This window comes from Triturus cristatus, chromosome 6, assembly GCF_964204655.1.
Source record: "Triturus cristatus chromosome 6, aTriCri1.1, whole genome shotgun sequence".
In the NCBI taxonomy this organism is placed as follows: domain Eukaryota; kingdom Metazoa; phylum Chordata; class Amphibia; order Caudata; family Salamandridae; genus Triturus; species Triturus cristatus.
The window spans coordinates 1832277446-1832299263 of record NC_140589.1 but is presented as its reverse complement, the minus strand read 5'-3'; the positions used below and the strand labels follow the sequence as shown (position 1 = coordinate 1832299263).

The 21818-nt window shown below is 45.3% G+C and overlaps 1 protein-coding gene across 11 annotated transcripts in view; it reads right to left on the bottom strand.

Annotated features, from left to right (window-relative positions):
• AGBL5 (AGBL carboxypeptidase 5) overlaps positions 1–21818 on the bottom strand; it is a 468371-nt gene that overhangs the window by 213847 nt on the left and 232706 nt on the right. For all 11 annotated transcript variants that reach the window (XM_085613234.1, XM_085613239.1, XM_085613240.1 and 8 more), the window contains 2 exons: positions 9456–9640; positions 2707–2903 (listed from right to left, as the gene is read on the bottom strand). In XM_085613234.1, the coding sequence (XP_085469360.1) occupies positions 2707–2903; positions 9456–9640 (382 nt within the window). The remainder of the gene's footprint in view (positions 1–2706; positions 2904–9455; positions 9641–21818) is intronic.

Here is a 21818-nt window from a genome sequence, read left to right as displayed (position 1 = left end):
ACTGGGAATGCAAGAGTCGATGTGCGGTTTCAAACTTCTGAAAGTGTTACAAAAGACCCTTTTCTTTAAGCCTAGAGCAACTTGTAGTCTGCTCTAAACTATCTGCCTGCCACACAATTTAAAGAGATCTATCTATTAACACCAAATTTGAGCGGGAGCTTTGCCTCATACACGATATGGATATATTCTGTATGATGATTTTCAAGGCGCCTATCCAAAACATTGCAGCCAAAAAAAGAAATTCACTTCTCTAACATAAGAGCAATAGAACAGTGAAATAAAGAATTATCTTTGTTTCTCGCTTCTCTTACTTAACAGAAAAAAATGTTATTAATTGGATACTTGGGTGAGTGATCTGGCACCTTCCCAGGGTCTCAGGAGCCCTCAAGCATGTGCTGACATGTTAGATGGAGAGTAGCCATCTACAGGCCTGGCCTGCCCATGACTCTCACAGGGCTCTTCGGAACAGAGATAGGCAGTGCAAAGCGGGTGACACTCCAGCATTGTAGAATAGTATCTCCCTTTCCTGCCATGGGTCTGCGTAGACCCTCAGGAGATAGGGAATTTCTCACAATGGATCTCTCTACAGCAACAGTGCTTCAGACAAGCAACTGTCAACATGGTGCCTTTCATCCATTAAGGGCAGAAACCACAGTCCTGAGAAGTACATCTCACAGGGAAGTATGAGAGAGAGCCAGAATGCTAGAGATTCATTTGGTAAAGTGTAGGGTGGAGAGCATAATGTGTTACCCAGGGGTAGGGGATACGAGGTGGATAGAGCACAGATATTCTTTTTCTCCCCTAAAGATATTATGGAAAGGAGGGAAGGATTTATTTTTAAAATTTGAGGGAGAAGGAAGTCAAAGGGCGGCAGGAGGTGGTTTAATAGGGTCATGTGTGTGGTTAATCATGTACACTTGATCCATGAAATCAGCTTAAAAACAATTTGGGTAGCCATACAGAACATAGCACTGCTAATGGGTTGCTATGAACAATAGAGCTGTTTTCTACTTCTGCTCCTCAGTGAAAGCATAGACAATAAAAACGTCTCAGCTTGTAGACATGAAAGCTATGATGACAAAGACAGGGGGGTGCCCTTGGAACAGGGGCGGAAGGTTGGGGAGAGCAAGAACCGCTACTGTCCTACACCGTGCCTCACCTGTCACTCAGCTCACCTTCCCCACAGGATATCTATTCATCCCACTGAAAAGCACTGCAACCAATATTGTAAAGCAGGAACTATCTGAGAGATGGATTTCAAGATTATTAGGCAACATGCCACGTTTCAGATGCAATTTCATCACCCACAGTTAGACTAGCGTATTTACTGAGAATACTATCTGAAACGTACACCTGTAAACTAGGACATCGGTCTTCCCATTTATTACAGCCATGTTACGTTATTTTATTTATTTAGAACCCTATTTCTTGAACTTTAAGGTTCTCGATAATAGATCCAAAGTAGAAAACATGCCCATGGATGTGTCAGCTCAGAACAGCAGTTAATGATATGTATTTTAGAAGATTTATGCTTGTATTTAGTATTTTGTTTAGACTGGTGGCTACAATAGTTTCTGCTCACTGGTGAACTACTAGTGGTGTGAGCGCCATTTCTTGTCTTGACAGTACTTTTTGAGGGGCATCAGCATTATATATTGATCCAGAACACCATCTTTGTGCATCTGAAGCACTTTCAAGCTCCCTATCAGCCAGCACTGATGCTTTCACAGACTAGCTAAAGAAATCCCTCACTTTTGCCCCAATGATGAACACGAGGGAAAAAACCCAAGTGTCAACGAAAAAGAATAACAAAATCTGATGAAATGTTAATTACGTAGCCACTTTTAAAACTGAGGACCAAGTTAAAATCCTACCCAAGGCTGAACATTCTTATGTAGATGCTTGTAGTCAGAAGAAACTGCACCAAGGCAAATAAAAAACAAAATGTCCCTCTGAATAATATGGAAAAATATTGCATCCAGAAATAAAAACCAGGAAAACATACTGTGAGCGCTCTCACACGACACTTATCTAAACAAAACATTCAAAAACTAAGATCATTAACTTGTGAAATGGAAATTCAGTAACTATGGTGCTGTTTTTTGGTTGCAGTAAAAAGATACAAATTATATAATTTATTCTGAGGCGGTTGCATGTGGGTGGCAGAGTGCAAGATGACAAAGTATCCCAGCATTGTGCACCTCATCTCCAAACACTATTGAATACAGTCCTTGCGCCAGATACATTAAGGTAAATTTGAATATTCCATATCCGATGTTGAAAATATCCTCAAGTGGAAATTGACCGTCAATAGTTGAGAAAAAAGTGCATGAGGAAAGTTAACCTGCTGGAGTCTCAAAACATCAGCAGAAGTCAATCTGGTCAACATGTGATCTTCATTTTCAGTTTCTGATCCGCAGACGCTCGATTCAAGGGTTTACTCAGCAAAGGATCTGGTTACGATTCCTCATTTCATCTAATGTGCAGAACATACAGCCTTCACATGGAGAATATTTACTGCAGACAACTTCCTATCAACAGTATCCAATATTCTTTTTTCACAAGATAGCACATTTTATTTGGAAGATAAAAGAGGCACCCAGGTGCCGAAGTGGTATCTTCAGGGTCAGTTTTTATCACAGCAGTACCAATAGTAGCTAATAGAATCAAACATAGGTCGCCAGCAGGGCAGCAAGCTCAGCTTACCTCGCACAGGTCCCAGGACCTTGCTTTTCTGTGGACTGTGGCTCATGGACACAGAGCCAGAAGGCTTGTTACTGCTGAACGTGAAGCTGCCAGTTCCCTTAATCTGGGGAGAATTCTGCTGACTACTGCTGCTTGTGCCATTGCTATAACTCCGGGCCCTGCCCAGTGTGTTCTCAGAGCACAACACAGGAACAGCACTGAAAAAAAGAAATCAAAAGATTATTTTGTAAGTTTGTTAAAAGAAAAAAAGTCAATAAAACGAGAGCAGTTTATGAAAACCAACAGCTGTAACATTTGTGTTCCATGAGTAAGTGAGCAATTATGAAAAATATAAAAGGCATGTATACCAGCTACACTGCTGATAAAAGGTCTACTGTACATTCACTTGCTACTTCCTGCCCTGACACAGAGCTTGTAATCTTTCTACAATTTTCTTTGGTTCCCGTCTCATTATTGTAATCTGGCTTCAGTCGGTCCAACAGTACACACAACTACATGTTCTTTTCATCCAGTTGTGGGGGCCCATTTACATCATGCAGTTTGTATGAAAAAAGCCATTTGTGGGTCCACTGCCATCCTTTTCCAGGGGTGGAGGAGATCCCTCTACTCCAGCCATATACCACCAAAAACACTGTTTGACACTAAAGAACTTGAAGGAGCCTTCTGGAGATTAAGTATTCAAAGAAAATAAACAGGCACCTGTGAAATCGTCATTACTGGGGAAGTTCGTCTAATGATCTCCAATTGTGAGAAAAGTCATTCATAACAGTCGTCAAGCAACTTAGTGCAAATACAGGCACTGATTTCGAGCGCATATTCGGATTCTAAAATAAACAACTTTATTCACCTGCCAATTGTAGCATTAGTGCATTATTGCCAAGAAAGAGACATTCATAACTTATGAAGAGATGATCTGAAGCTCTGAAAGAAGATCTACTTTCTAGGTAGAATTTGAAAGCTGTGGAAACATTTACTTTGTACGTTATCTCTTCGGTTCCTAACCACAAGATAGAAGTAAAAACAAAAAGGAAATTTCATGTTTTAAATGACCCTTTGTTTAAAAAAAAAAAGGTACCACCTGGAAAAAAATAAACCTTTGCTTTGAGAAAGAGTATGTAAGGCCCTTTCAGAAAAGCCTGAAGCGTACCAATTATTTTTTTTTTCCAATCCACAGATCTCCTCTCCAAAATCTTCCAGGGCAGTAAGATCTCCATTCTCACAACTACATGGGCATTTGAGAAGCCAAAATTAGATTTAGAGCCCTCAGAGGAGCAGGCTCTCCAATTATGGTTTCAAGCTGCAAGAGTTCATCAAAATAACACAACATATTTGTAACAAAAATATCAGACCCAAATGCCTGATCAGCAGTGCTTTCAGGAATCAAGATGCCCTTCCAGAACCTCGGAAGGAAATTACAGGTCTGGAAGCAACTCATGCTTTAACCTGACCCTGATACTGTTTGAGCTCCCAGAAGACAGGCATGGGTATTTATCCACGATGACTGATATGACGGATACAATACGGTTGCTTCTTGTTTTTTTCTTCGTTTATCTCAATTTTCCAGTGCAACAAACAAGAGTGAGTTGCACTGAGCGTGTTCGGGTAATTGTTCGCGCTTTACAAATACTGGACATTTACATTCATCTTTTAGAACTAGCATAGCGCACAGAGATAGCACAGTGAGGGTGTAATGGCTGTCAATTGTGATGTTACAAGGTTTCATAGTGACTGAAAACTTACCAATATTATGTACACTAGATCTCAATATTTTAAAATTACTATTTTTTAAAATAAATATGTTGAAATACATTTTCAGTTTCTAGTGATCTTGAGTGTGTAAATCATTAATGAACGATCTTTAGAATTATCACTACTCCCTGTTGAAGTCCCGAAAGTATTGACACCACCTCATTTATATACTGGGTGGGGTTCTGCAGGGTTACAATAAGCTTTTGTTCACACTCCGCGTTGGTGCACTGAACTGAGTTCATTCGTGTCAGCTGTGGGTGTGAAAACAAACCTTGTAAAGCTGGTCTAGAGACTCCATTTACGCAAAACACCCTCAAGTTCAAATGATAGCTCTTGAACTGCCAAATACAATTCTGTGCCCATTCGGAAGAACGTCTGGCATTCATTTGTCATTCGATCTTTTGTTCTTTTCTGAGTCTATGGAAAAGTGTTGGATATGCTCCTATCCAGGAGGGTGTTGGAATGTGGAGGTACAACAACTGAGGTATAGTTTCCTTGTTGGAGGAGATTTTCTTTCAGAGGAGGAAGGCTGTTGGTCCACTCTTGCTCTGGTAGGCTGCTAATGATGTTGAGTATTTCACTGATACTACTGTTGCCTTTGGCAGTATGTTTATGATACTGTTGTCGTATCGCCAATGATCTCTCTTCCTCCTCCCCAGAAAAGACAAGGGCCTGTGTCTCACTCATTATTTTCTAGATCATTCCAAACTCCATGCGCAGGATGGAGTTTTTTTACTTTAAAAGAACAAATCTCCCAATTTGTGAAGAAGCAAAATCCTATGCTCCACGTTAATTCAGGGAGGTTGTTTTGGAGTGTCCTTACATAAAAAGTACTTTTCATGGGTGTTCTTGACTTGTTCATTCTTTAGTCGATCCTCCCTGGCATGATCCTAGAAAATGTAGTTATTTCTAGGATATGCTTTTTGGGACGTTCCTCCTTGGGGCAGCATTTGTGGGCCCTTTCCCCCTGGATTGCTTGCCTCGGATGTATTCCTATGGAATACTGTAGGACACTGGCTCTGTATATGGAATGCCACTGGGTGCTTATACTGTGCACAGAGTTCAGGAGTTCCCCAAAAGAGTACAGAGCTAAATGTAAAACCTAAAGTGCTCTATTATTGGAAGTGTGAGCGAGCAGCCTTAGACCTTCCACAGAGGAGTGTAACACATTTATTGCACAACATTGACCAATAATGGACACAGCTCAAAAGGAGAGCCACACCAATTTTAGAAAAATAAGCTTTGTTTGTACTTTATTTTAAGACCAAGATCTTTGCAATAAGGTATGTGTTTAAATATAAATACTTTTCACTTTCAAAAAGAAGACACTCAAACAATTTCCGAACAGTTCAATGTTATCATATGAAGGAAAACAATAATGCGGTTAAATGGGTAAGTATCAGACTTACAGTTCTAGTCTTCAAAGGTCAGCAAGGTACAAGAGGCAGGTGAGTACCAAAACTGCACCACCAGCAACACAGGTGCAGAGGTCACAATCTGAGTTCGGCCCAATGCGGTTCAATGGAGACTGCGGGTGCTCAAAGATACACTACTTGCAGGTAAGTAGATCGGTTGCAGGGGCCAAGCTTTGGGAGGTTAGATCAAGCATAGGGGTGGGGGGCACAAAGCAGCACCCAACATACACCACCAGCGGCAGCAGGGCGGCTTGGTGCAGGGTGCTAATTCAGCATTGGGCACCCAATGCTTTTCAATGAGGATTCTGCGTTGGACAAACAGGCTGCAGGCATCCCATCGGAGGTTGCTTAAGGATGGCCTACAACAGCGGAGGTAGAGATGTAGGGGTTGTAGGGGTACAGTCGATTCAGCTCACCATGGTGCAGGGGCTTCGGGTGCAGGGGTGCCTTTCGACGTCAGTCTTCTTATCGCAGTGAGGTGGAGCCTCTGGATTCAGGTTGCAGGAGTCATCGTGGAGTTCAGGAGAGGTCAGCCAACACTGAAATAGGGGTCAGGATCACTGGAGAGACTTCACTGGACAGGTGAGCAACTCAGACTCCGACCCTGGGCAACGGGTGTAGAGTGGGCAGGAGTCGCAATTCCAGCTGGATCCGGAGCTTCTGGACAAGCCCGCTGTCCTCAGGTGATCTGGTCTTTGTTGAAGAGCAGGCAGGATTCTGGAAGGCGCTGGCCACAGGACAGGCAACATCTTCTTTACAGAGTCTTTAAAGGTGGGGAAAGGCCGGTAGGGCTGGGGACCACATCAGTAGTTGTCTTCAGGCTTTGCTGCACAGTGTCTTCTTCGTCCTTCATAGGCTGCAGGATTCTAATTTCTATGTCTGGGGAGCCACCCAAGTACTAAATTTAGGGAGCGTTTTAGGGGAGTAGTAGGTAGGGCCAATGGGCACCTTACCTGGTGTGACTACACCCACTATTATGCCACCCTCCTGTGGAAGGGAGCATAGACCTAGCCCTGATTGGTGGAGTCCCCTCATCTTCAAGATGGAGGGGACTGAAAAGTGTGCTTAACTTTGCCTACTCCACCTGAGGGATTGGTGATGGCAAAGGTGGGCACACATCATATCCTTTACACGTTTTAACGTTGGGTTTACTGCCCAAAGTGTAGGTGAAAACCAGGGGCTGCCATCTATTGCTAGCAGCAGAGGTTCGGGTCACATTACAAAGGCGGCAGGCATTTGAAGATTCCCCTTCAAGCACTGGCCCATCTTGGGGGAGGAGGTGCGACACCTCTGCCCAGGATGTGCATTGTTTCTGGTCCCAGAGAGCAGAGGTTCTCACCAACGGGTCCAGAAACGTGGTAGTGTGGCAGGCTGCCTAGAGCCTGTGAGTGCCCACACCAGGGTAGGTAGGTTTGCAGGGGGCACCTCCGAGGTGCCCTCTGGGTACATGTTACAATAATTTATTGTGAGAAGTAGTTTGGTACTAAACATTCCTGGGTTCAGTGAAGCCATCATAGTGCTGTGGAACTGGCGTTGTCGAGTTTTCAGCCCATGTACTCTCTCCGTCTTCACTGGCACTTACAATATTAAGGAATAGAGACAAATATTGAAGGGGCACATTGGCTCATGCATATATGCCCACACCTGGGATATAGTGCACCCTGCCTTAGGGCTAATAAGGCCTGCTAGAGGGGTGACTTACCTATATCTTAGGCAGTGCTAGCTGGCATGGCACACAAGCAGTGTGCCATGTCGACTGTCATTTTGTCTGCACCAGGCCATGCATGCTGCAGTGGCAGTCTGCATGGCCTAGGTGAGTGGTCCCTAGGGAATACTTCAGTCCCCATGCCCTTGGTACCCAGGTACCTTTTACTAGGGACTTACAAGTGGCATGAAGACCTAATTGGGGAATCGTTTTCAGGGAAGATTAAGGACCCTCTGCACTACAATTGAAACCACACCAATGTCCAGACACAATGTGGGGGCAAACCATGTCAAAAGAGGCACTTTCTCACAAATACTCTTAAGGAGGCCTTTCTCCTCTATCCTTTGTGCCTGTGCCTCTCTGATGTCCGTGTCCCCGCCTTCAATGGTCTAGGAAAGAGGATTAACTTACAGTGGTACTCTAAGCAGGTTATCTTCCGATGTGCCGCAAATAGTTCCCAGTTTATGTAGAGGGAAAGGATAGTCCTCCAATGCCCTTATGAGCACAAAGTTCTTAACTGAGGGTTCCATGTGCTCTGGAGAGAATATCTTAATGGCAAGAGGAACCTCAGAAGAAGAAAGGCCTCAAACGACTGATGTTGAATGATGTAACCCTTGAGTGTCTAAAACTAAACCAGCAGTGGTGGAAAACATCAAGGTTTAGCTGCTTGACCCTACATAGTGTCAGATCTAGTCTACTGTCCACCTCCTGTGAAGGTTTGAGGTGGAAGAATCACTTACCCTGGCCCTCTTAGTGGTAAGGTACTCTGAAGAAGTCTTTCCCTGGCTCATGACAGTGTCTTCTAATCCCTGCCCTCCCCGTCTGACTTAATTGCCAGGGCTGGTTTGTGCTCTCTGCCCTGCCCGGATTTCTAGGATGCTTTCCCACCACATAAAAGGGGTCAGCATGATGGTCAATGAAGCATAAGTGAGGAGAGAAATACCTCAACTAAAACTCCTGCCTAAGAAAAACAAACTTGACACCCTAATACTAGGAGCACAAACGTTAAATAAAGAAAAATTGAGTTTCCAGTTAAATAAAATCTTACGAAGGCAGCAGGTGTCTTGGATCCTTACTGAGTTACAAACAAACCTGCTTGGGTAACTCCACAGAGCATGGTGGGACAACACAGCTTTTAGAATTTTAATGTAGTAATAGCAGCTTTCAATCCGGTGACATTCTAATTTCTGCTTTCTTAGTGTATTTCTGGAGTGGTGTTTACAGTCAAATAAAACTAAACCCCTTACAGGAATGTTTTCTTTATAACATTATTTTACAAAATATACATATTTAGAAATATGTTACAGGATACCACACAAGTCCAAAAATATTTTACCATTTATTAATATCAGAAAATTCACATGATGGAGAATCCGTCTCCCTTTCCACCTGCACCATCCATTTTAATTGAATATCCCAAGTACTGGCTCAACAGTCTAGCGGTTCTTTGATGTTCATAACTATTTCTTTAACTTCCACTTTCAGAATTTGATCACTGTGTCTTCCTTCACACAACACAAAGTATATTTTGTAACTTGAATGATTTGGATATACTACATTGATTGGGATCCTGCACCCTTGGCAAAAACAATATATTTCAGGTGCCTGCTGGAAAAACTTTAAAATGTTGAGTTTACCACTGCCTCCACTTTCCTTCAATTCTGTATTGGTTTGCTTTGATTTATATTTCCATTGCCAAGAATTAATTCTCACCTATCTTACTTTCCAACTGGTATAGGACAATTATCCTCTGTCCAGTAAACTTGTTAACAACCACCATTGTTTACTAAAAAAGTAATCTAAGGTTTTTAACACCCATAACAGCTCGATCTTTCCACTTTGTAATGCTGCTGTTAACCAAGAGCAGGAATATGCCGTACTTGCTGATCTTAGGTGGCGTCTTGGGAACTTTCTTCTTCGAGCCAGCATTTCCCTTCATGTTCCTGACATGCTTCAGCATCCATGCCCGTAAATTAGAAAGACAGTTGTACTCAGACATGATGATGCGGGGCCAAGGGTTACACTCTGCCACATCCAGTGCTGCAATTGCTACAGCTCTTCCAACCTATACAATGTAAACAAATGACCATATGTATTAGCCATAAGAGACTAGCAAAATGATGTATGCAATTTCCAAGAGTTAAGGAATTATTTTCTTGGAGTTACTATCAAAACCACAGTCCCAAAACAAATCTGCAGGGCAATTAAAAAAAATATAATTGGGCTCAAATAAAAAACATTAACTGATGCTAAGAACAGATTAAAGATTTGCATAATTTCCAAGGATTCTGTGAAAGACATCAAAAACAGTGCAGCTTTTTAATTGTAAACAATAACAAATTATACTTTGAAACTTCTCTGAAGTATATCATAGCTACGCAAGTGGGGTTCTATGTTTGTAAGCATTAATCATCTCAAAAGCATGACTGGGAAGGAATGGAGCACTGTACAAGTGGTTGAGGAATGTTCGAGAACAATTAGAAATTGCATACACACTGATCCGAGATGGGGGATGAAGTTAATATGGACAGCCTTAGTCATAGCTGTGGGAAGGTTACAGTAAGCTGAATTTGCAGAAGTCAGGGAAGCAATGTTTCAGATCCATAGCACATACATTGGGAATACTAGTCTCCTGTGTAGCCCAACTTAAGTGAAGTTTTTTTCTTTGAAAACTCAAAAAGAGCATACAATAAAATCATGAGAAAGTATCATTCATTATATAGAAGTATAAGACCAAGACAAAATAAAGTTTCTATAAAATAAAGTTTCTTCTCCAAAATTAGAAACTCTACAAAGATCACTGCGTGCCCTCTTAGGGACTCAATTTTTGAATTATTCCTGTGTACTAATATGCCGAAACTGTATAAAACTGGCACAACAAACAAACAGTCTCATGGGTCAAATTAAAGCTCTAAAAGGTCTCAGTTGAAAAAAATCTCTTGAAACAGAATTAAGTGCAAAGTATAAACTGTTCACAATTACCAATGAAAAGAGTAATTGTAACATTCTACTTCGTATAGTTCACATAGCTGCTAATGGTGGTTTAAGTATTCCAAACCCTTGTGAGGGCGAATTTCAGTACTAACCTGTCAGAATACCCAAAATTATTTTTATAGTTGGATCTTTTCCCTTTCATATGTCTTGCGACAGATGATAATAAACGGAACCCAAATCATAATATATACAGCAGGTATGCTTCTAAAAGCACAGCTCCGCAACTGGTTAGGCCAGGCTCTTGCCTAATATGGAAACCTGCTTTTCATGAAATAGCCCTCTATCTGCAACTGCTTGAATCCAATGCAACTTATCATAGGAGTTCTGTGAGTAAACATGGCAGGACACAACAAATTAGCATTCAAAGTTTATAGGAGAGGCAATGTGGAATGACCACAATAACAATAGCTGAAAAATTTCAGACCCTGGAAAACAGACGTAACTTTTGTTTATATGCTTTCCAAATCCAAATTTAGACCAGTATTTAAAATAATACAAAGCTACACATAATTATATTGTACCTTAAACTATGGGCTGAAAATTCTATGTCAGGACTGGAGGCGAGGATTATGCCTTCTTTCTCCACTTTATTCATACAGCAGCACAGAAAGAACAACGAAGACTACATTTCCCATGAACCATAGGGAAAAAAGTAGTCAACAACATTGTGTCAACAACCAATCAAAAGAGAGAAAAATGTCCAATCAGAGTCTCTCCAGTTACTGATAGTCCCTTGTTAGTGTCCAGATCTCCTCTTTCTTCGCTGCTGCGCAGCCAGTTAAGTCCCCTCAGGGTTTCTACTGTTTGGGGGGGCTTTGTTATGTGCTTTTATGACTGCTGTGTGTCTTTTGATGCTCTATTCTGCTCTATCAGGGCTTATTGCTTGAATCTATTGTCTTGTGACAAGGTTTGTTATATTTTTTTATTGAATTATAGCGGAGCCTATCGTTAGTCTGACGCGTCGCTGTGGTAATTTTCTTCGATTGTTTTGCTGGTATAGCGTTTGCTTTCCTTTCTTTTTTCCCCCGTTTGAGAGTTGAGGGGGTTTTGTCGGTAAAAATTTGGGTTTTTCCTCACCGCGGGACCGAGAGTCGTCTCTCGCTCCTACGCGGTGGTGCTGGCGCGCTCTGGTCCTCCCGCCGCCTGGGGGCGCGAGAGGCGGTGTTTGAACGCGACGCGTCTCTGGTTTTGATCAGTTTCCAGAGACGCGCGCACGTTCGACTGCCACCGGAGCCTGGGCTGAGAGAGACACAGAGTTCTTCGGTCTGTACCGGCCCGCGAGCTTGTTTCTTCGCTCACGGGCCTAATTTGCATACCGGACGCTTGTATCCCGGTGCTATGAAGGGGATTCGAGTCTTGTATTTGCACGAGTGTGCTGACGCCTCCCTGGAGGTTGTATTCTTGCCGTTCGGCTTGCTTTGGGGGACATTATCCAGCCCAGTTATCTGCATAAATTTAAATTGGTGTCTGCCAGCCTCTTTGTGTCCCCTCAGGGCTAGTCACCCTGCACAAAATTGTGGTTTTGCCACGTGTAAAAATCTCAAACTGACACCCAGTTGTAACAACTTACTTGCGAGTGCAGCGCAAAAGTCTTCTTGCCCTTCCACCTGTAATGGATTTTTACGGGGATTATCAGGATGAAGAGGAGGATCCTCTGGCGGATATGCCATGGGGCGATGCTTTCTATGAAGCAGTGGATACCTCTATTTATAGGGCAGTGGACCAGGCCATTTCTCCTTTGGAGGACAGGCTGACACAAAAAATAGAGCAGGCATTTTTACGCCTTGAACGCAAAAATTCTCTATCATCCAATGTCCAGGACCTTTCGGGTCCTCCCCCTCCTAAACGCCCCTGTGCCCCGAGGGTGGATGTGGACGCTTTCGAGCGGCTCAAACAGGCCTTTATTGATAGCCATCCTATGGGAGGTATTGGCGACTCGCTCGCTCTTAACCTCTCCCCCTCCCCTGCACTTCCAGGTCCTTCAGGGGATCCGGATGCCAGCCCGTCTAGGCCTTGGCTTCCGACCCGACCCTCACAGGTCCCTTTGGCGCCTTCTGACTTACAGCCACCTCCTACACCTTCTGACATGTTGGACCCTAATGACATTGTCCATCCTCGCTCCTCAGACTGGGTTCCAGCGGACAAGGTGGCGACTTACGTCGCAGAGCATATCCGGCGCCCGCTCGAAAAGGAGGCCCGCAACTGTCTCCGAGTGGAGTGTCCTCGCCCTTCTCTGGAGGGCAAAGTTGCCCTAACCCCGGATATTGACCCGAGAATGCTAACGTTCCTGCAGAAATTTATTCGAGACCCCAAGAAGGGCATCGATAGGTCGTGGCGGGCGTGCCAAGATAAGCTCTTGGACGCCCTGGGGCCCGCCACAAAAATTCTTGATATGGCAGAAGAAGCGAAGGCTTCAGGATCGATGATTTCTCCCGAAACTCTTTCAGGCTGGGCTCAGCGGGTAGTGGTCTTCCTAGGCAACGCCAACTGTGCCCTCTCCACCGAGCGGCGGAGATCCCTTCTAATCAAAATTGACCCAAAACTGGGTGAACTTGCGGATTCCGAAGCAGGGGCGATTGCCCAAGGGGGCCTTTTTGGTGAGCCCTTCATCAAGGAACTGGGCAAGTTTGTAAACACCTTTACGTCATTGGACAGGGCGCAGTCGACCATTAAAAAAGTGTTCCCTCGGGTTTTTCGAGGGGCTGGTCGAGGAAGGGGCCGCTCGACCGGTCGACAAAATCATCAAGTCAATCAGAGAGGCTCCGGTCAATATCAAGACCAATCGAAATTTTGAAATTTCTACCCCACAAGAGGACGCCGTGGCAAAGGCAGAGGTCACAGGGGAGGAGCGTCTAACGCAAACTCTGGTGAGTGTTACCCTTTCTTCCCCACAAAGCATAGGGGGACGCCTGGCAAGCTGTTACGGGGCATGGTCATCCCTCACTCGCGATGCATGGGTTCTTCAGACGATAAGGGGGTTCCACATAGAATATTGCGGAAATCCTGTTCAAAAGACTCCCCCGCGCCCTATGCAATTTTCAATTCACGACGCACTACTGGTGGACGAGGAGGTCGATTCCTTGCTTCGCAAGGGCGCTATATCTCTCGCAACACTCCACCCAAGGGGTTTCCTCAGCAATCTCTTTTTAGTGGACAAGTCTGATGGCGGCAAGCGCCCGGTTATAAACCTCAGCGAGTTCAACGAGTGGTTGGTTTACCGCCATTTCAAAATGGAGGGTATTCACCTCTTGCGGGATGTTCTTCGTCCTCACGACTGGATGGTACGTTTGGACTTGAAGGACGCTTATCTGGTGATTCCTATCTTTCGGCCTCACCGCCGTTTCCTTCAATTCGAGTGGCACCACCGGATTTACGAGTTCACTTTCCTCCCTTTCGGGCTGTCTTCCGCACCCTGGTGCTTCACAAAGGTGCTCAAACCAGTGGTGGAATTCCTGAGAGTTCGTGGGGTCAGGCTGATCGTCTACTTAGACGATCTCCTCCTGATGGCTTCCTGCCCCAACCTTTTAGCCGATCAGCTACAGATGACAGTGTCCTTGCTCCAGGACCTTGGGTTTGTGATCAATGGAAAGAAGTCCCTTCTCCAGCCGGCTCAGTCCGTTACCTTTTTGGAGTTAGTCATCGACTCCAGGGCCTCTACTCTAAGCCTGCCGTCCAGGAAACTTGCGAAGATTCGTCACGAGTTGCGTCGCGTTTTAGCTCAACAGCGCGTCTCACTGCGCCAGCTGGCCCGGGTTGTAGGTCTTCTATCTGCCTCTATCCAGGCGATTTTTCCGGGTCCGCTCCACTACAGGGCCCTACAGCGCCTCAAGGCGTACTTCCTGCGGAAAGGGTATTCTTACTCCCACAAGATCCGTCTATCCGACGAAGCTCGGAGCGAAATCCAGTGGTGGTTAACACACATGGAGAGCAATCTTCGGTTCCGTTCCAGATTTGATTATCGAATCAGACGCCAGCAGGCTTGGTTGGGGCGCCCGCTGCGGGGATCTTTCCACGGGAGGCTTGTGGTCTCCCAATGAACAAAAATTACATATCAACTGTCTCGAGCTTCTGGCCGGCTCGTTTGCAGTCAAATGTTGGACCAGAGACTCAGTACGGTCTTGCGTACTTCTGAAAATGGACAACGTGTCGGCTGTCCGTTATATCAACCACCTCGGAGGCACCAAGTCAAAAGCCCTCTCCGATCTGGCAGCGAGCTTCTGGCAGTATTGCCTGGACAGTCAGGTATCGGTCACAGCGGAGTATCTTCCGGGCCGAGACAACGTGGAGGCCGATTATCAATCACGCCACTTCCGCGACTCCAGCCTCTGGAAGTTGGATCATTTGGTGTTTGCCTCCCTCAGCCAGCTTTGGGGTCCGTTCACGGTGGATCTATTTGCATCTCGCCTGGACCACCAGCTTCCGAGATTTTTCAGCTGGAAGCCCGACCCTCGGGTAGCAGCCACGGATGAGTTTCTCCAAGACTGGAGCGTGGATCGGGGCTATGCGTTCCCTCCGTTCGCTATGATTACCCGGACAACGGCTCAAGTCCGCAGGCAGAAGGCAGACTTAGTACTCATCACGCCTCTGTGGAGGTCTCAAGTGTAGTTTCCAGTTCTTCTGGAACTTTCCTGGGATTTTCCGATCCTACTCCCCCGGTTTCTGGATCTCCTCAAGGATCCGTACGGCAATCCTCATCCTCTAGTGTCAGCGAACTCGCTGTGGCTCATGGCGTGGAGTATTTCCGGGGTAGATGGCAAGCCCCGGGCCTTTCGCGATCAGCTGAGGAGCTCCTTTCTAAAGCCTGGGCGGATAGCACCATTAAACAATACAAATCTGCGTGGGGCAGATGGTCCCGTTGGTGTTTGCGACGGGGTTTCGATCCCGTGGTCACGGATGTGGTCCACGTTGTAAACTTTCTGGCGCATTTGGCTTCTAATGGCTTGGCATATAGGTCCATTAACACTTTCAGGTCAGCCATTTCCTCGGGTCACGTCCCGGTTGGTGGTTCGGCGGTGGGCGAACACCTTTTGATCTGCAGGCTCCTTCGGGGCATTCGACTTTCCCTACCTCCAGAACCGCGGTACTCGGCCCTGTGGGATGTTAATCAGGTGTTAAATCTCTTCCTGTCTTGGCAACCAAATAGGTTTCTATCCCGTAAGGAGTTATCGGCGAAGCTGGCAATGCTGCTCTGCTTGATCTCTTGTCGTAGAGTGTCGGATGTGCGCGCACTCGATATCTCGGGTCGCATGATCACTCCGGATGGGGTGACGTTTCCCTTTCTCGCCGGACAAAGTGCAATACAAGAGTTGTCTCTTACCCGGCCTTCGCGGATTCTCCAAAGCTCTGTGTGGTCAGTTGCCTCAAGGCCTATGAGGAGATGACGGAGGAGTATCGTCCTCCGGGGGAGCGTCAGCTGCTCATCGCGCTCCGGAAACCCTTTAAGGCTGTTTCCTCCCCAACCATCGCCCGTTGGGTGCGTTGGGTGATGCAAGAGGCGGGTATTAGCCTCCGGCATCTTGGGGCGCATTCCGCGAGAGGGGCTATGGCCTCGAAGGCGTTTGGTCTGGGTGCCCGCTTAGAGGATATCCTCAATGCAGCGGACTGGTCCTCGGATTCCACCTTCAAGAAGTTTTACTTCAAGCCAATTCTCAAAATGGCTCAACTGGTTGTGAGCAAGCTTTAAACAAGCATAACCCTCGCCTCCAGTCCTGACATAGAATGAAAAGTTTCCTAGCTATCGTAACGGAAAGTTTCAATTCTATTAAGGACTCGGAGGCGAGGATTATCCCGCCCGGTGTTCTCAGAGGAAACCCCTCCCCGTATTGCAGTAAGTAAATTCTTTCCTTCATGTTTGTGCCGAAGGAACTAGTGCTTGATGATATGTTCTAACTACCTTTACATTGGTTTTCTTTACTGGTTTGCTACCTAGGGTGGTGTTTTCCCCTTGGTAATACTGCCTTGTTTGTTGCAGGTTCGGATACCCACAAACAGGACTCCTGAAGTTGAGTGCTGGGCTGTCTTCGCGCTCCGAAAGAGGAGATCTGGACACTAACAAGGGACTATCAGTAACTGGAGAGACTCTGATTGGACATTTTTCTCTCTTTTGATTGGTTGTTGACACAATGTTGTTGACTACTTTTTTCCCTATGGTTCATGGGAAATGTAGTCTTTGTTGTTCTTTCTGTGCTGCTGTATGAATAAAGTGGAGAAAGAAGGCATAATCCTCGCCTCCGAGTCCTTAATAGAATTGAAACTTTCCGTTACGATAGCTAGGAAAATTTTCATTCTCCACACAAACTTACATCTACAGCTGCCAAAATGAATAAGGTTTGTTTTCTTAAAGTTCATCACTAAGCAGTTGTCCCAGTTATAAACTGGCAAGCAATCCATTTAGCACTGTAGATGGAGTCTAATATAATAAGACCAGATAATCAGAGTTCCATTGGACATGACTATGCAACTGGTTAGTTTTCTTGATCTCTGTAGACTGAGGAGCTTTAGCGGTAACGGTCTTGTAGGTGATGCAGCGGGTTTTGAAGAGGATACAGTTTGGGCAAGGGCAGTCAGGGCAAGTTTATTAGGTTTAGTGTGATACCGCCATACTTCTTAAAAAATCTGATGAGTCTGGTAACCGCATATCAGACGGTTTAAGGAAAACTAATGTATAGTAAAGGATGGCAGCGAAGGAGAGATGGGACCCAAGCCTGCACCTTGGGTTTGAAGCCTTCCTCGACAAGACAAGGCTTTGCCTAAAAAGAAGAGAAATAGTCAAGAACCAGGCAATCTGGGCCCGAAGTATGTGTGTGTGGAGTGTTGGTGAATGAAGCAGTCTAGTTTCATGTGTAGTTTCATGTTTGGAAACCGTTCTTCTATTGTAACTGTCCATCGTATAGTGTGAACATTATAAGGGTTTGGTTTCAAGTGTTCCCATGAGAGGAGAAGAGAAACATACCTATTTCTGGTCAGATTTAGGCTTAAATAGTCTTATTTTGCCACCGTCTTTATTTATGAAGAGCAGTGGTTGTCATTACATAGCCCACCATTTTAACTTTTTCCACTGATTATTATCTCTCTAGTAAAAGCTCCGGGATTATGGTCTTCCACTCAATGGCAGGGGAGCCTCTTATTTTTATTTTATTTTGAAATTGCAGACATTTACATTTTTGTAAACAATGACTTTTTTTTTTTTACACAGAAGTTTATTTTTATATGTCTGATTTTTAATGCTATTGTTATTTTTACATGTGACATGCTTTATCTTACGGACAAGGTGAGCCCATTATTGCATTTTTCAGTCCCTAAGCCATTTACCTTTAACTAGTTTATGGCATTTTATAACATTTATATTCTTCTCCTACTGTACTGTCCTCATATATTGACTTTGATGTTTCTGCATACCAACTTCCAAGAACAACCATGAACATGGGTGTTTAAAACATTATTCAGGGTTTGTGGTTTCAACATTTCAAGTTTCCAGAACATGTTGAGAAAAAAAAAAAGTAAACGAAATACGGAAATGGCACCAACAAAAGCCCTTCGTTTCTCAAATCACTCTTCTCAGCTTTTCAAAAGTCTCAATTGAAAAGGTTTATTACTAGTGTTCAATTTCTAATGTTACTTCTTTACATTCATTACATGCTTGCATTAGGCACGAAGAACGGTAAAATACAGGATCATACTAATCAATAGAAATTTAAAAAAACTCAGCACATTATTAGTGCACGAGCGGTGTGGGATTTCTAGATCCAAGAATCGAGAAGGGTCACACACATTTTCATTATTCACTTTAACACATTACTTGACATAGGACAACCATAATAATTGGGTTTCTAAAGCCTTGATATAACTCTGTAAAACAGGCAGACACGGGAGGAGTAGAAAGATTATCTCTCACTGTATTATTCAGACTATCTTCATAATTATTAACAAACCTTGGTGCAATGTCGTCACTACTCGAACAATACCACAGCTTGGAACCACCATACGCTACCACCCAATCCCTATTCACCATAAAGGGGACCGGAGAGAAGAGACCAATGGAAACCAAAGTGTCATAACATAGTCAACAGTCGCTATGCTATATTATAGTGCACCTTGGGTTTGAAGCCTTCCTCGACAAGACAAGGCCTGAAACTACTTCACTGGCTGTCAATGCACCAAAGAGCGAAATTTAAGCTGCTCAGTCACGCGCACAAGGCGCTGCACAAACGAGGGCCTTCTATCCTACAGAACAAAGTTGAATTTTATGTACCCACCTAGTGCCTAAGATCACGGTCTCTAGCTCAAGCCAGAACAAAACGCACTAAGAAAGTAAGGGCAAGGGGTCGTAGTTTCTCATACTTGGCAGCAAAGCATTGGAATGAACTACCACAAGACCCCCACCTTACCGAGGACTACCTTGTCTTCAGAAAAAAACTTAAGACCCATCTGTTCGTTAAAACTTAACACCGGCAACGCTCATCAACCACTCAGCTATCTACCGGAGTCCTAGCACAGCGCCGTGATATCCTTCCTGGATGAATGTTGCGCTTCACAAATAAAATACAAATTACAAATACAAAATAGTGCCTTAGTAAAAGCAACTCACCCTTCCCTTCAAGCAATACATGAACACAGCATTCTCAGATTAGTAAAGGAAGTAGCAGTTGTGTCCGACTCTTGATCACCAGCCACTAATAAGTCGCATCAAATTCGATAAACACCCAAGTTATTTCAGTGTCACATATTTAAAGCAGTGCATTTCAGACACTCATATTTCCAACCTACGTTTATATACAAAGATAGGTCTCCTCCACTACCCTCTGCCAATTCAGTATGTAGTCTTCCATTTTTACCCTCATTTGGATGCTACACTTCTGCATGGGATTGTAGTAAGCTGGGTTTCTGTTGCAGTAACCCCCCCACTTTCTGCCAGACTACTGATGCACTTTAATTTGATGTGCCCTGGGTCCCTGAAATCAGGTTCCAAAGGCCTGTGTTCTTTCCCAAAACTGTAGTTTGTACTCCCCAATTGGCACACCGCTGGCCACATGTCAGTCCCTTGTAAAAGGTACTGTGGCCAGGAAAGGCCTATAAGGGCTGCATCAATTATTGTGCCACCCTTAGACAAAATGAAGAGTCGACATGGCACACATACCTGTGTGCCATGCCTACAACCCACTGCCCTGACATAAGTCAGCCACCCCTCTAGCCTGGGTGTACTATGTCAGTGGTGAGGGTAAAGGTGCATGATACCTTCACCCCAACAGTGTCTAGACCAAGACATTGTAAGTGTAGTAATGCAATTAAGAGTATATATGGTGCTGGGAGTTTGTCATTACGAACTCCACAGCAACATAATGGCTTTACAGAAAACGGGGAAGTTTGGTATCAAACTTCTCAGCACATTAAACCCAAACTTGTGCCAGTGTGGGATTTACTAAAAAATACACTCAAGAGGGCATCTTCGAGATTCCCCCTGAAAAACGACCAGCCTCTGGTGGGTTCCTTGACTGGTACACACCAGCCTGCCAGCACAAGACATGTTTCTGGACCCCGGGGGTTTTGGGGGGGTTAGAAACAAAGCCTTTTCCTGGGCGGAGGTGTTCACACCTCCCCCAGGCCAGGGAAAGCCATCTGTGGCAGGGGAGCTTCAAAGGCCTGGCAGCCTTTGTAATGCGACCCCCAGCCTCTACTATCTGGAGCAGGCCCCACTTCGTGTCTCCCCCCCCCCCCCTTTTCGGCGGGAAGACAGTCGTGAAAAATTTGCCAGTCCAGAAAGTGTGCCTACCTCTGCCAACTCCACCTCTCTGGTGGGGGAGGAGAGGTGAAGCTCACTCTTCAATGTCTATCTTGCAGCGGCAGGCACTCCCAAATCAGGATTAGGGATTGTGCCCGCTTCCCCATGTGGGCTGAGCACACCAAGGGTGTAGTCACTCTAGAGGCAGTAGCCCATTGGCTACTGTCCTCAAGACCCCATAAACACCCTCTAAATACATTTAGGGGGCAGCCCTGACCCCAAGAAGGCAGATTCCGCAACCTACGAAGAAGGACGAAAGAAGACGCCCAGCAGAGGAGACTGCAGAGAAGAACTGACTTTGCCCCAGCCCTACCTGCCCGTCTGCAGTTTCTAGAGATCCTGAATCAAAAGTCGCCTTGTCCTGCAGCCAGCGACTTCCAGAACCCTTGGGAGGACTGACTACCTTCAATAAAGTGAGCTAAAGAATGATGATGGATTCAACCCAGTTTCAGTGCTCTGTCCATGATCTCCTTGTGTTTGCCTTCAAGAAAGACCAGATCTCCTGTGAACAGCAGCTCTGTTCAAAAGAAACTCCCAAGACAGCCCCTGAGCTTGCTGAGGACGAAGAAACCTGATGCCTGGAACAACCACTGCACCTGTCGCCTATAGCCCGAGTTCAAGTGGCCCACCGGTCCCAGGGAGGTCCCCCAGCACTCCAGAGTCCGAAGCCACCATGGGTTGACCCCTCTATGACTCCCCAACGTCACCTGCAGCCTCTGCACGGAGAACCCCCCCCCCCCCACTGCAAGTGGCCTGGTAAGGTGAAATCCGACCTCAAAAGACTCCCCTGCATCCAGCCACCCTGCACCCTGGAGAAGAGAACCTGAGGTGCACCTACGTCCCCGAGCCCTCCAACTTACCTGCCCAGCGATTGGTTTTTCCCAGAAGTCTTCCAGGATCGAGCCTACAGCCAAAATCCAAAACCGTCAACTCCCATTGAAAACAGGGCACCCAGCGCTAAAACAGTACCCTGCACCCAGCCGCCCCTGCACCGCAGCACTTTGTGAGCTAAACCGGATACCCCTTTGCCATGAGCCTAACACCAGGAGCTTTGCTCCCACAACCTTGTGGCCTGCTCGTGAGCAGCCACCAACCGGAGGCCCTCTATACCTCATTGGATAACATTGGCCCTCAGCACTCTGTTGTCAAAGGTCTCTGTTAAAAAACAAGGTACTTCATAGGCTCCCTACTGATGCAGACTTTTCTTGTTACGCTTCGCATTATATTTGAAGGTTTGCAGGGCGGATGAGTATGCGCCATGAAAGTATAGCCGGAGATTGTGTGGTCATAAATTTTAGGTTTCCAACGTTTGTGAACCAAGGTACTAATAAACCCCTCACACTGGGTTATTTTTCATCACAATCTCCAACCTGAGCCCTCAAGTTCAGTCTATCACCCTAAGGCATCCCTCTGTATTCCCAATGCAAATTGCTTCTTGGCACTTCAAAGTTTCCTTGAGAACGAATGGCTT